The sequence below is a fragment of the Delphinus delphis genome, chromosome 14, assembly GCF_949987515.2.
Source record: "Delphinus delphis chromosome 14, mDelDel1.2, whole genome shotgun sequence".
Lineage (NCBI taxonomy): Eukaryota > Metazoa > Chordata > Mammalia > Artiodactyla > Delphinidae > Delphinus > Delphinus delphis.
The window spans coordinates 66,736,649-66,752,843 of NC_082696.1; the positions used below are offsets into that span (position 1 = coordinate 66,736,649).

At 39.7% G+C, this 16,195-nt stretch overlaps 1 protein-coding gene across 1 annotated transcript in view; it reads left to right on the top strand.

The window, feature by feature from the left end:
• Positions 1-16,195, top strand: part of RRAGD (Ras related GTP binding D) — a 38,796-nt gene that overhangs the window by 18,448 nt on the left and 4,153 nt on the right. The window contains exons 3-6 of the mRNA XM_060030235.1: positions 1,392-1,591; positions 2,447-2,561; positions 3,360-3,502; positions 10,839-10,987. Coding sequence (XP_059886218.1) covers positions 1,392-1,591; positions 2,447-2,561; positions 3,360-3,502; positions 10,839-10,987 — 607 coding nt within the window. The remainder of the gene's footprint in view (positions 1-1,391; positions 1,592-2,446; positions 2,562-3,359; positions 3,503-10,838; positions 10,988-16,195) is intronic.

Consider the following 16,195-nt stretch of genomic DNA (forward strand, 5'->3'; position numbering starts at 1 on the left):
AAACTTGCAGACAGGCACAGAGATGTGTGCGTGAGATTATACACATTGTCATCATCATCTGAACTAGCACATAACTGGAAACATTCTGAATGTTCATCAGCTGGCAAGTGAGCGATAAATTTTAGACCATCCATACGATGGAATTTTACAGAGTTGTTAACAGGAATCATGCACTAGAGTATGTGCTTCAACAAAGGTGACCCTCACTGACGTAATGTGAATGGAGAAGGCAAACTGTAATCCACATGCAAGTTGATATTTCTGTAAAGTTTTAAGCAATGTAAATGAATTCTGTATGTTGTTCAGTGATCCATATGTATGCAGTAATGTATAAAGACATAAGTGATGATACAGGCAGAAGTCAGGATAGTGGTTACCTCTGGAGGGTGTGGGTACAGTGATGGGATAGGCTGGGAGGATGGGGAGAAACATACAAGGCTTCAGTGTCTAATGTTTGATTTCTTAAACAGAGAGATGCATACACAGGCATTCATTACATTATTACATAGGTATCATCTGTAGGAAGGAGAAAAAAATAGTGTGTTATTTGGGGCAATTACTCTAGACCAGGGGTCAGCAGACTCTTTCTGAAAAGGGCCAGATGGTAATTATTTTAGGCTTCGCAGGCTGTGCTGTCTCTGAGGAGTTTCCACAGAGGAAAACCATTCAGTTCTGCCACTGTACCCTCAAAGCAGCCATAGACAGTCTGTAAACAAATGAGTGTGACTGTGGTCCAATAAAACTTTACTTACAAACAATAGGTGGGCCCAGTTTGGCCCGAGGGCCATGGTTTGCTGACCTCTGCTCTAGATCAGTGGTTCTTAAAATTTTTTCCTCCTGGCTCCTTCCCCATCTTCCCAGTGATCCCTATCATGTTTTCATCCCTGCTTGTTCATTACATTTCACCAAGTGACTCAGAATCCTGGAGGGACAGTATTCCAGGGAAGGTCCTGGATGGTGTGTGGTCATTTTCAATACATAAAACTGCAACTCTGACCTTTGTGACTGTCATCAAGCTAAATCATAACTGTATTTTTCTGGCCTTTCTTTTTCATTTCTTTGTTAACAAAACTTAAGTTTTCAGTCTTGAATTCTATGAAACAGCTTTTATGTGGGCATTTGCAAAATATTTTGGGAGGGGGTTGTAAGATTAACAATGTACGTGGAAGAGAAAAAATGGTACCTGTAAGGTGATGGATTGGTTCATTAGCTTGACTGGGGGGATCCTTTCACGATGGGTACAGATGGGTACACAATGGTACTAAAACATTACGTCGTCACCTTAATACATGCAATGTTTGTCAGTCATACCTCAGTAAAGCTGGGAGGGAAGACTGTATGTGGAAGGGAAGCAAAACAGCCTCCCTGACAGGAGTGTGCTTTGTTCCCAGGACGATTACATGGAGGCCCTGGCCAGGCTCCACCTCACGGTGACCAGGGCCTACAAAGTGAACACCGACATCAACTTCGAGGTGTTTATTCACAAAGTGGATGGTCTGTCAGATGATCACAAAATTGAAACCCAGAGAGATATTCACCAGAGGGCAAATGATGACCTTGCAGATGCTGGATTAGAAAAAATTCACCTCAGGTGAGAACAGAAACCCATCAGGGATCATTGGGGTCCAGAGCCATCAGGAGTGGTTTGGCCCGGACTGCCATTTAGAGTCACAGAGCCCTGTGTACCCTATTTTGTGCTGTAGACATTGGGGTAGTATTTGGGAAAAGCAAGCTTTGCATGTGCCAACTCTCATCTTTGGGAAAAGCGGTGGGGTTTAAAAAAAATTTTTTGGACCAAAGGTCAAAGCTAAGGTTCTTTCCCCCCTATGAAAAACACATAGGAGAAAACCCATGAACTGCATCCAGGAAGTCAATCGATGCTGAAGTTTACTGTTATAGATAGTATCTGTAATCATAAGTAAAGGAGTCCTCTGAAAATAATTCCAATAGAAATATTCAGAGGAAAGCCATGGCTCTAATTTTTGTGGGGTAGTATATATATGCACCATTCATTTTGCAAATTGGAAAAATGGAAAGATTAGGTGCTTCAGTATCAATAACATAACTGTTATTAACATGAGAGGTGTGTATAAAGATGATCTGGTGTGGATTCTCTTGCAGAAGGTAAGGATGCTGATATAGGCATATACGGCTGCATTTTTAGTATATGTGCTGCCGAAGCAAGCACGTGGGCTGCATTTTTAAGCCTCCTATAGTCCAGCCAGTCAGCAGATCAGAATGGGCACAGTTCTTGCTTTGGGGAGTTGGGCAGGAACGTCTTGTTAAGACATGTTCATTTTTTGACTGAGGTTGTTTTGAATTCTGAAGGGGGCTAGAATGTGTGTGTAGTAAATACGAAGGCATGATTCTGGTGTTATGACATAGCCTGAACAGTCTATTCCTCAGTCAGAGGTAAAAAGTGATGAAATATTGTTTCATCTTTCAGCTTTTATCTGACAAGCATATATGATCATTCAATATTTGAAGCTTTTAGCAAAGTGGTTCAGAAGCTGATTCCACAACTCCCCACCCTGGAGAATTTGCTAAACATCTTTATCTCAGTAAGTAAATAATACTGTCCTGTTAGAGTCATTTGCGGAATTTAAGAATAACATTGCAAGAGTGGAAATGATCTTATTTCCACTTGCTCTTACAGCACTTCAAGTTCACTGAAATATTATTTTTGAAGATTGCGCCTATGTACTGTTTTAGGGCCTTTAAAATGTAACTGCCAAAACGATTCCTGTACTTCACTTGTGTAATCGGAATGTTTATTCAAGTTGTAGGCGATCATTCAATGTTCATGGAATCCTACCAGAGTTTGGGAGCATAAAAGTTGGTTTTGGCTATAAGATATATACTGTTGAATTTTTTAAAATATGTTTAACACTGTGAATGATGTGCTGTCCGGCTGAGTCCTAAACACCACCACGTCAAGTCAAACGTCACAAAATAGAATTAAGGCAGACCTTTGGTTGCATTCGCATTGATTCTCAGTGCACAATTTTGAGTTTGTTTGTCTAGATTTTTTAAATCTATTTTTAAATTTAAAGTTTTTAAAATGCTTTTTTTTTTACTTGGCCTTTTTCCTAACTGCAGGTACATTTCTAAGAGTCAGGAAACACTACTTAATTTGTTTACCGAAAGTAAATAATTCGTGATAATTCCAGTTTTCATTTCTTGTGCAAATCCATTATAAAGAAGTTTATGACAATGAGGTTTAAATTGTAATAAAATGGAACAACCTAACTTTTTGCTGGTTCATATCTGAGACTGAGGATGGCATATCATTTTATGTAACCATGACATGCTCTGCAATCAGCTGTCCCTTTAAGGCCGCATCTCCTTTTCTGTTTCAGAATTCTGGAATTGAAAAGGCGTTTCTCTTTGATGTGGTCAGTAAGATTTACATTGCAACTGATAGTACCCCCGTGGATATGCAAACCTATGAGCTCTGCTGTGACATGATCGATGTGGTTATCGACATTTCTTGTATTTATGGGTAAGTAGAACATTCTGAAAGGCTACAATTGAGCCATACTTTTCTTTCATAACCTTTGAGAATTTTGCATTTACTTATTTGATCTTAATACTTTTGTTTGAAATGACTGAGATCTATAAATACACCATTTCGTATGTAATAATAATAACAAAACATTATTGAGTAAATGCCTAGCATTATGCTAATAATTTCATTGCCCACATTATTATCATTGAATTCTCCACTATTCCTCGAGGCAGGAATTACTATCACCATCTTATAGACGGGGCACTGCGGTCCAGAGTGGTTAAGTTTCTAACACCTGCTCACACTGTCAATAAGGGACAGAATTAGTATTGTATTTGAGCTCAAGTCTGATACGTTCTTCCTCTACTGAAAAATCTGTTGTCATATCATAATGTATTTACTTGAGGGAGACCACTAGGATCCTTGGATTCTACATACATATCTCATGTTTACCACAGTTTTATTATTTTCTTCATTACATGAAATAACTGCTGAGTTGTTTGTTTTTCCAATATAGTTTTGATTGTCTTCTATGGTGGATAGCAGAGAATTATTAAAGTAAGCAAACAACATTACCTGCTTATTATTATTATCTTATATTCTTATAAAACAGAACTTCTTGTACATTTAAAATAATATAAAATAAACAGGCGTGGGGAAAATTGATTCTGTTACCAGACATAGAAATAATTCCACATAATTGTGAATTTGCTGAATTCAGGGTGTTTTAGAGTGAGTGGGTGTGACCTTGTGTGTCTATCTTATTAAGGCATCGCGTTGTTGCTGCCTTGTTTTCATATTGAATCTCACATCCTCACACACCCATTGATGAGATAAAGCTTTCCTTCATCTTCCTCTTTACTCACTGGCTGTGACTCGCTTTACACAGCCTCCTCTGCCAGCTTCTGGGCGAGCCTCAGTCTTACCATTTCTCTCTTCCATTCAGTTTAGACTCTTTCTGTTAACTGTTATACACACATGAACACCCACAGTCCCTTCCCTTATGAAACAGGGAAAGTGATTCTTACCTCACAGGACTGTAGTGAGAATGCAATATCATTAGGCTTCCCCTGGTGGACCCTGGATAAATGTAGCTGCCATTATAATTATTATTAATTATTGTTATTCTTACTAAACACTGCCACCGGCTTTAGAAATAGACCTTATTTTCCGCGATCGCTGCCCTGCAGTATTCTCTTGTTTTTAAACTCTAAGTGGATGACCTTGAAATAGCCATGGAAGCTGAAACTACCCTGATTACAGTCTAGATGGCTGTCGTAATCAAATACAATGAACAACACAATTAATCTGGCACATGTTTAATGATATGCATAATCATTATTTTGCTATATGGTAATTAGACATAAGTGGTAAGTTGTTCATATAAATGATGTTAATCAGAGTTACTTTTATCCAGCTAAAACAAACACGGGGAGGGAGGGGTTGGGCAGAGGAGGGAGCAGGGCCTTGCTGGTAGATTGCTTTTCTGTTGCCGAGTGCAGTGTTCCTGGGAGCCCGCCCGGTTCAGTAAGAACCGGTCTGGGTATGGGTCACAAATGGGGCGTGAGTTCTGGGGTTTCTTGAGACTGTTTGCTGGAGCAGCCATGAGCCAGCCCATGTGGCCTGCAGGGGGTGGCCGGGGATGCATGCCACAGCCCGGGAAGCAGGCAGCCCTGTAATTGGAGACCTTAGAAGCAGGTGACCTGGTCTGCTCAGGAATCTCAGCTGGGATTCTGAAAACGTATACACAGTTTCAGATAAGGGAAAAGGTACAAGACGTGCTCCTTTGCCTATAAAGGAAGGATACATAACTGATTACATCAGTGGCTTCAGAGGGCTCAGTTTTGATCATTAAGGCCATATTAATAATGATCATAGCAGTTAGCATTTATTGTGCATTTTATATGCTCTCAGCACTATGCTTAGCACTATATATGTATTATTTCATTGCATTAGGAAACTTTGAGGTAATTATTGTTCATGTACAGTTGAGGAAATTGAGGCTCAAAGAAGTTACTCAATTTGCCCAAACTTATACGATAAATAAGAGAGCTGGGATTCAAACCCAAGTCATTTGTGTTTGCAGGCCACACCTTTTCGTAAATAGACCAATTTATTTATTTAACTTTTTATTTTGAAAAAATTTCCAATCTATAGAAAATGTGCAAGAATAGTACAGTGAACTCCTATGTACCCTTCACTGGGATTCACCAATTTTTATCAGTTTGCCATATTTGCTCTTTCTTTCTTTTTCTAATACAGTTGACCCTCCATGTGGGTTCCATATCCGCAGATTCAACCAACCAGCGGATTGAAAATATTCAGAAAAAAAAATACCAGAAAATGCCAAAAAGCAAAACTTGAATGGGCTGCATGCTGGCAACTATTTACATAGCATTTACATTGCATTAGGCATTATAAGTAATCTAAGGATACTTAAAAGTGTATGGGAGGGAATTAATTGATATTTGTAGAACATTCCATCCAAGAACAACAGAATACACTTTCTTCTCAAGTGCTTATGGGACATTCTCCAGGATAGATCATATCTTGGGTCACAAATCAAGCCTTGGTAAATTTAAGAAAATTGAAATTGTATCACATATCTCTTCCAACCACAATGCTGTGAGAACAGATATCAATTACAGGAAAAAATCTGTAAAAAATATAAACACATGGGGGTTAAACAATACACTACTTAATAACCAAGAGATCACTGAAGAAATCAAAGAGGAAATCAAAAAATACCTAGAAACAAATGACAATGAAAACACGACAACCCAAAACCTATGGGATGCAGCAAAAGGAGTTGTAAGAGGGAAGTTTATAGCAATACAATCCTACCTCAAGAAACACGGAACATCTCAAATAAACAACCTAACCTTACACCTAAAGCAATTAGAAAATGAGAAAAAAAGCCCCCAGTGTTAGCAGAAGGAAAGAAATCAAAGATCAGATAAGAAATAAATGAAAAAGAAATGAAGGAAATGATAGCAAAGATCAATAAAACTAAAAGCTGGTTCTTTGAGAAGATAAACAAAATTGATAAACCATTAGCCAGACTCATCAAGAAAAAAAAGGGAGAAGACTCAAATCAATAGAATTAGAAATGAAAAAGGAGAAATAACAACTGACACTGCAGAAATACAAAGGATCATGAGAGATTACTACAAGCAACTCTATGCCAATAAAATGGACAACCTGGAAGAAATGGACAAATTCTTAGAAAAGCACAATCTTCTGAGACTGAACCAAGAAGAAATAGAAAATATAAACAGACCAATCACAAGCACTGAAATTGAGACTGTGATTAAAAATCTTCCAACAAACAAAAGCCCAGGACCAGATGGATTCACAGGCGAACTCTATCAAACATTTAGAGAAGAGCTAACACCTATCCTTCTCAAACTCTTCCAAAATATAGCAGAGGGAGGAACACTCCCAAACTCATTCTACGAGGCCACCATCACCCTGATACCAAAACGAGAGAAATATGTCACAAAGCAAGAAAACTACAGGCCAATATCACTGATGAATATAGATGCAAAAACACTCAACAAAATACTAGCAAACAGAATCCAACAGCACATTAAAAGGATCATACATCATGATCAAGTGGGGTTTATCCCAGGAAAGCAAGGATTCTTCAATATATGCAAATCAATCAATGTGATAAACCATATTAACAAACTGAAGGAGAAAAACCATATGAGCATCTCAATAGATGCAGAAAAAGCTTTCAACAAAGTTCAACACCGATTTATTATGAAAACCCTCCAGAAAGTAGGCATAGAGGGAACTTACTCAACATAATTAAGGCCATATATGACAAACCCACAGCCAACATCGTTCTCAATGGTGAAAAACTGAAACCATTTCCTCTAAGATCAGGAACAAGACAAGGTTGCCCACTCTCACTATTATTCAACATAGTTTTGGAAGTTTTAGCCACAGTAATCAGAGAAGAAAAAAAAAATAAAAGGAATCCAAATTGGAAAAGAAGAAGTAAAGCTGTCACTGTTTGCAGATGACATGATACTATACATAGAGAATCCTAAAGATGCTACCAGAAAACTACTAGAGCTAATCAATGAATTTGGTAACGTTTCAGAATACAAAATTAATGCACAGAAATCTCTGGCATTCCTATACACTAATGGTGAAAAATCTGAAAGAGAAATTAAGGAAACGCTCCCATTTACCATTGCAACAAAAAGAATAAAATATCTAGGAATAAACCTACCTAAGGAGACAAAAGACCTGTATGCAGAAAACTATAAGACACTGATGAAAGAAATTAAAGATGATACAAACAGATGGAGAGATATACCATGTTTTTGGATTGGAAGAATCAACATTGTGAAAATGACTCTACTACCCAAAGCAATCTACAGATTCCATGCAATCCCTATCAAACTATCAATGGCATTTTTCACAGAACTAGAACAAGAAATTTCACAATTTGTATGGAAACACAAAAGACCCCGAATAGCCAAAGCAATCTTGAGAAAGAAAAACGGAGCTGGAGGAATCAGGCTTCCAGACTTCAGACTATACTACAAAGCTACAGTAACCAAGACAGTATGGTACTGGCACAAAAACAGAAATATAGATCAATGGGACAGCATAGAAAGCTCAGAGATAAACCCACACACATATGGTCATTTTATTTTTGATAAAGGATGCAAGAATATACAATGGAGAAAAGACAGCCTCTTCAATAAGTGGTGCTGGGGAAACTGGACAGCTACATGTAAAAGAATGAAATTAGATCACTCCCTAACACCATACATAAAAATTAACTCAAAATGGATTAAAGACCTAAATGTAAGACCAGACACTATTAAACTCTTAGGGGAAAACATAGGCAGAACACTCTATGACATAAATCACAGCAGGATCCTTTTTGACCCACCTCCTAGAGAAATGGAAATAAAAACAAGAATAAACAAATGGAACCTAATGAAACTTAAAAGCTTTTGCACAGCAAAGGAAACCATAAACAAGACAAAAAGACAACCCTCAGAATGGGAGAAAATATTTGCAAATGAAGCAACTGACAAAGGCTTAATCTCCAGAATTTACAAGCAGCTCATGCAGCTCAATATCAAAAAAAGAAACAACCCAATCCAAAAATGGACAGAAGACCTAAATAGACATTTCTCCAAAGAAGATATACAGATGGCCAACAAACACATGAAAGGATGCTCAACATCACTCATCACTAGAGAAATGCAACTCAAAATTACAATGAGGTATCACCTAACACCAGTCAGAATGGCCATCATCAAAAAATCTACGAACAGGGCTTCCCTCGTGGCGCAGTGGTTGAGAGTCCCCCTGCTGATGCAGGGGACATGGGTTCGTGCCCTGGTCCGGGAAGATCCCACATGCTGCGGAGCGGCTGGGCCCGTGAGCCATGGCTGCTGAGCCTGCACGTCCAGAGCCTGTGCTCCACAACTGGAGAGGCCACAACAGTGAGAGGCCCGCGTACCGCAAAAAAAAAAAAAAAAAAAATCTATGAACAATAAATGCTGGAGAGAGTGTGGAGAAAAGGGAATCCTCTAGCACTGTTGGTGGGAATGTAAATTGATACAGCCACTATGGAGAACAGTATGGAGGTTCCTTAAAAAACTAAAGATAGAACTATCATACAACCCAGCAATGCCACTACTGGGCATATACCATGAGAAAACCATAATTTAAAAAGAGTCATGTACCACAATGTTCATTGCAGCTCTACTTAGAATAGCCAGGACATGGAAGCAACCTAAATGTGCATTGACAGATGAATGGATAAAGAAGATGTGGCACATATATACAATGGAATATTAGCCAGCTATAAAAAGAAACGAAATTGAGTTGTTTGTAGTGAGGTGGATGGACCTAGAGACTGTCATACAGAGTGAAGTAAGTCAGAAAGAGAAAAATAAATACCGTATGCTAACACATATATATGGAATCTAAAAAAAAGGTTCTGAAGAACCTAGGGGCAAGACAGAAATAAAGACGCAGACGTAGAGAATGGACTTGAGGACACGGGGAGGGGGAAGGGTAAGCTGGGACGAAGTGAGAGAGTGACATGGACATATATACACTACCAAATGTAAAATAGATTGCTAGTGGGAAGCAGCCACATAGCACAGGGAGATCAGCTCTGTGCTTTGTGACCACCTAGAGGGGTGGGATAGGGAGAGTGGGAGGGAGACGCAAGAGGGAGGAGTTATGGGTGTATATGTGTAGCTGATTCACTTTGTTATAAAGCAGAAACTAACACACCATTGTAGAGCAATTATACTCCAATAAAGATGTTAAAAAAAAAAGAAGTATATGGAAGGATGTGTGTGGGTTATATGTGAATACTGTGTCTTTTTTTTTTTTTTTTGCTGGACGCGGGCCTCTTACTGTTGTGGCCTCTCCCGTTGCGGAGCACAGGCTCCGGCCATGGCTCACGGGCCTAGGAGCTCCGCGGCATGTGGGATCTTCCCGGACCGGGGCACAAACCTGTGTCCCCTGCATCGGCAGGCGGACTCTCAACCACTGCGCCACCAGGGAAGCCCATACTATGTCATTTTATATAAGAGACTTGAGCATCTGCAGATTTTGGTATCTGCTGGGGGAAATCCTGGAACCAAGCCCCCCCCCCCGCCCCCATAGTGAGGGATGACTGAACGTGTTTGTTTTTGCTGAACTAATTGGGAGGAATTTGTAACATGATTCTATAGGAATCATGTCCTATAACAAGGATGTTTTCTTGTAGGATCACAGTTTTAACTTTCAAATTAAACTTATTTAACATATCTGCATTACTCTTATCTAATATAGAGTCCATTTTCAAATTTTACCAAAGGTCCCAATTCTATCTTTCATAGCAGTTTTTTGCTGGATCCAGGATCTAGCCCAGCATTTTGCTGCCGTTTCTCTTCAGGCTGCTTTATTTTGGATCAGTTCTTCACCCCTTCTTGGTCTTTCATCAGGCTGTGCTTTGGGCAGCCTGGTTATTCTGTCACGAGAGAAAACTGGAAGCCCTTGTGGGCCACGGAGGGGAGAAGAACTGACCTCCATCCCTCACCTGTGTTCCTCAGGTGCCTGGAGAGTTGCCCAGCTGACACACCACACTCAGTGTGTCAGTAGGAAAGTGACTGTCATACGCTGCGTACGTTCTTGTGAACGGGGGTTTCTGAGATCTTTAGCCGAAAGGCACTGTAAGTGTAAACTCCCTGTCATTATGATTATCGTTCTCTTTTTGAAAGCTGGTCTCCGTCGCTGGGTTACAAACTGAAGTTCTTTCTCAATGGTCAAATATGTTTTGGTTTCTGTCCCCATTTAGGCTCAAAGAAGATGGAGCAGGAACCCCTTATGACAAGGAATCAACAGCCATTATAAAGCTGAATAACACAACAGTTCTTTATTTAAAAGAGGTGACCAAGTTCCTGGCTCTCGTTTGCTTTGTCAGAGAGGAAAGCTTTGAAAGAAAAGGTAATTTTTTGTGTGATTTAAATGAAGCATTTCCCTTCAGACGTTGAATGCAGGTGGACAGCAGTGTGCCTTGGGAAGCTTCCAGACTTTAGTCACAGGGCCCTTTGGCTCCTCCCGACATCCTGGGGTTTTGGGATCCGTGAACCAGCCTGCCCTCTAGTGATGCAGCTGCCGTGAGGTGGTAGTGGAACCGCACCATCCTCCCAGGGAGGGGCTTGAGCTTTTCTGGGAGCAGAGCCAGCTGGGGCGTTGTTGCCAGGCTGTAGATCTCTTACCCCGGGGAGGTCCCCTAGCCTACAGGGGGTGCCAAGGCCTCCCTCTTGGTCCACACCCCTAGAAGGTATTAGGGACCTTGTGACCACTTGTCCTCCCCGTGTAAAGGATGAAACTCATACAGCATTAAAGCTAGATGTTATTTAACTTCTGTTCATCCCTTGTCCATTCTTTAGTCCTAAAACACAGGGACAGCATCGTGATTTCAAAACAGGGAGATATGAATATATTTAATAACGTCACCAAATATCTTTTTAGGACCAAATTTAGTTTTATTTGGAAACAAAAGCAATTAACCCTCATAAAGATACTCATATTCCCCCGCCCTGCCGGGCACCACTATGTAAACTGGGAAATATCAGTTTACTGATGTAGCTAGGGATTCTTGCTAGTGATTAGGGGATGATTTACCCTAAATTCCCAACAAAGTGGCAATAGTAACATTTTCTGAAATAGCCTTTCTTCTTATATGCAATACATGTTCATTATAAAAATACTTTGAAAACTTAGGAAAGTATAAAAAAGTCAGTTTCACCATCTAGAGCTAAACTCCGTGTTAAATTTCTGGGATTTTTTTTCTCCTTCCTTTTCTCCCTCCCTCCCTCCCTTCATCCCTTCTTTCCTTCCTTTCCTCCAACAAAAGTGATGCCATATTGCCTATATAATTTTCTATCCTGTTGTTTTCACTTATTGATATCATTAAAATCTTCTTAATTCATTGAGCCTGAAAACATGATTTAGATATTTATTTATTTATTTATTTATTTATTTGTTTGTTTGTTTGTTTGTTTGTTTGTTTGCGGTACGCGGGCCTCTCACCGTTGTGGCCTCTCCCGTTGCGGAGCACAGGCTCCGGACGCGCAGGTTCAGCGGCCATGGCTCACGGGCCCAGCCGCTCCGCGGCACGCGGGATCCTCCCGGACCGGGGCACGAACCCGTGTCCCCTGCATCGGCAGGCGGACTCTCAACCACTGCGCCACCAGGGAAGCCCATGATTTAGATTTTTATTACTTCTTTTTGTTACAGAGTAATAGATTCATTTAGAAAATTTAGATATAATAAATAAGCAAAAAAAATAATTATTGATAAGCTTCTCACATAATCACTCTTGATATTTTCTGTATAACTTTCCAGTTTTTTCATAGATATCTCTATATATGGGATTATATAATAAATACTACTTTATAACCTTCACTTAAATTATTACAGACATCTTTCCAATTCATTAAATCTTTTTTTAACCACATCATTTTAACGATTAGTTTCTTCTATTGTTAGAAATGTGTGTTGTTTCTAGATTTTGATGTTATAAATAATCCATAATGACCTTCTTTCCACTAAATATTTGTGTACATCTTTGGTTATTTCCTCAGGAAATACTTCAACAAATGGAATTACTTAGATCAATACATTTTGGTAGCTTCTAATGCATATTAGCAAAATGTCCTTCAGAAAGTTTTTACAGGTTTATGCTACTAAGAGAATATGAGTGTGTCCATTTTGCTTTATTCTCATTAATATTGGGTATTAGCATTAAACACTGATAATTGAAAACAAATTTACATTTTTTCTGCTTCTTAGTGAAGTCGTGTATTTTTTTCATGTATTTACTATTACCAGCCAAATTGCCTGTTATGTCCTTGGCCCTCAAAACTTTTAATTAAATGGTGGTAATCTTTTACTTTTTATTTTCATCTCGCTGAAACTAAGAACAGATTATATAATGGATTCATGGAATTTTGAAGATAGACAGGACCATCCTGTGTTTCACTCTCTCAGTTACTGATGATTTTACCCAGACCCAGGAAATAGAAGTGACTTTCTCCTATGGTCATACCACCAGTGTATAGCAGTCTGGGCTAAAGATTTCTAGGCTTCTCCCTGTATGGAATCAGTTCTGTGTATTGTGTTTTAAACCATTATACATATATTCCCTTGGTTAAAGATATTTCTAGAATTTATATTTGGTGATTAATATTTTGTGTTGATTTTGGAAACTAAGGAAAGTAAAAGTAATGCAAATAGTACAACTATAGACCCCAAACCATCTAGGGTGATGACAGGTCCTAAAATTTAGGTTACAATAACATCAACCTTGAGAGCTTGTTTATTTTGAACTGATTTTAGACTTAATAGAAAAGTTGCAAAAATAATACATAGTTTATATATACTCATCCAGCTTCCCGAAATGTTAACATGTTACGTACTGTAGTACAGTAATCAAAGCTAGGGAATTAACATCAGTATAATACTATCAATATTAATAAAACTTACAGACCTTATTCAAATTTCACGAGTTTTTCCAAAAATACCTTTTTTTTTCTGTTCCAGGATCCCAAATTGATTTAGTTATTACTTCTCCTAGTCTCCTCCAATCTGTGATGGTCTTTCATGACCCTGACACTTTTGAAGAGTACTCATCAATTATTTTGTACAACGTTCCTCAAATTGGGTTTGTCTGATATTTTCGCACAATTGGAATGAGATTATGCAATTTGGCCAGAATACCACACAGAAATGATATTGTGTCCTTAGTGTATCATATGTTTATGACGTTAGTTTGGCTTATTACTGGCGATGCTGACCTTGATTTAGTTAAGATAGGGTCTACCAGGTCTTTCCCCTGGAGAGTTCCTACTTTTCACTTTGTAGTGAATAAATACTTTCAAACTATGCAAATCCTCTTTCTCCTCACACTTTGCCCACTAATTTTAATGTCCATCTATGGTCGTGTGAGTTAATTTAAGCAGGAATTTCTCATGTGGATCTTGGGCAACTTATTGTTAAACCACCTAGGGAGGATCATCTCTGAAGATAGGCGGATTTTGTAAAATTTATTAAACTCATTAGAAACCTGAGTATTTGTTTTAATGTGATAAGAGAGATAAATAGGCAGACAAGGTTTAACCCCATGAAGTTAAACTTGTTTGCTTTTTAGGGTGACTAACCAATCTCCATTTGCCTGGGACAGAGGTGAGGGTTCCTGAAACAGGGGACCTTCAGGGCTGCAACTGGGAAAGTCCCAGGCAAATGCATTAAGTTGATCACCTTAGCTTTAGAAAGAGCTTGACGCTTTACATATGCATGGAGTGGTTCCATTTGTTTTTGCTGCTTTAATCTCAAGTGTTGAGTCCTGCTGGTGCTGATAATCAACCCTTGTTGGTTGACTTGTCCTGATGTTGGTCTCTCTCTGTTTTCGTGGATGATTTCTGACTGCTTTGGCAGAAAGAGGAGGATAGAAAGCGGAAGTGGGATTCTTGGTCTTAGCTGCGCATCGTAGGCACCTTGGGAAGGGAGGTGGTTAAAAAATATGGCCATTGAGGCCTGCCACAGAACAATTAGAACAGAATTCCTGGGAGAGGAACCTGGGGTTTGTTAATTTTTAAAAAGTTCTCTGGATGCTTTTAATATGCAGCTATGATTGAGAATCACTGAACCAAGAGAAGGATGTAGGACCATCCCATAACTGCGTATGGTGCTGAAGATAGTGCTTGTTCTGTTCATGTCTCTGTTCCTGTATTTTCTTTTTTTTAATAAATTTATTTATTTATTTTGGGCTGTGTTGGGTCTTCGTTGCCGCATACGGGCTTTTCTCTAGTTGGGGCGAGCGGGGGCTACTCTTCTTTGCGGTGCGTGGCCTTCTCATTGTGGTGGCTTCTCTTGTTGCAGAGCATGGGCTCTAGGCACATGGGCTTCAGTTGTTGTGGCACGTGGGCTCAGTAGTTGTGGCTCACAGGCTTAGTTGCTCCACGGCATGTGGGTTCTTCCCGGACCAGGGCTTGAACCTGTGTCTCCTGCATTGGCAGACGGATTCTTAACCGCTGTGCTTCCAGGGAAGCCCTGTTCCTGTACTTTCAACTGTATTTTATGAAAGAGTTGAAATAAACAGCAAACTCTTTGTAGGTACTTCCTTTAAAAACCTCAGTCGTGAATTTTCACTTTTAAAGCTCCAAATGCAGCAAGATTACTGTTACATTTTATTTTATTTATTTTTATTTTTTTATAAATTTATTTATTTAATTTATTTTTGGCTGTGTTGGGTCTTTGTTGCAGTGCGTGGGCTTCTCATTGCAGTGGCTTCTCTTGTTGTGGAGCGCGGGCTCTAGGTGCACGGGCTTCAGTAGTTGTGGCTCGCGGGCTCTAGAGCGCAGGCTCAGTAGTTGTGGTGCACGGGCTTAGCTGCTCCGCGGCATGTGGGATCCTCCCGGACCAGGGCTCGAACCCGTGTCCCCTGCATTGGCAGGTGGATTCCCAACCACTGCGCCACCAGGGAAGCCCCTACTGTTACATTTTAAATGTGCACCATGAATAAATTGAGATTTGTCAGGAATCATCAGTAGGCTGGATCTGAAATTTCCCAGGTTGAATTCTAATTGAGCCAAAGTCCTCTAGCTAAGCTTTCTGCCTAAGGCAGTTGGTTGCACACATAAGCAGAGAATTTTGAGGTGGTTCTCACATGTCTTATCCAAACTCCCACTAAATAAAATCATTTCTGTGCTCCATGTTTCTTTCTTTTTTTGAAGTTCATGCTTTGTTTGGAAGATGGTTCCAAGAAATAAAAGTGAGGAAGTGGGGAAATAGACAAGGGAGGTAGAAAAGCCATCCACAGTGGGAGCTGTATGCTCACTCGTGCTGGGGGAATCTCGGAGAAACTGTGTGCAAGAAATTTGGAATCACCCCCATTGGGCATGCAAGACTTCCACATTTGTCCACCAACTCCCATGTCTCTTTGTGTGAGGGATACCCTCAGAAACATTTATTTCCATAGCCCTGGTACCTGTCTGTGTACCAAAGAAAGCTTCAGGCAGAGAAGAGATGCCCATACCTGGGCTTGCTTATTTCTTATTACTTTCTCCCTCTTGCCTCACTGGTCTTTTCTTGAGGAAATTGTCTCCTAGTTTTATTGCACTGTGGTCACTATCACTGCAGAAGCAG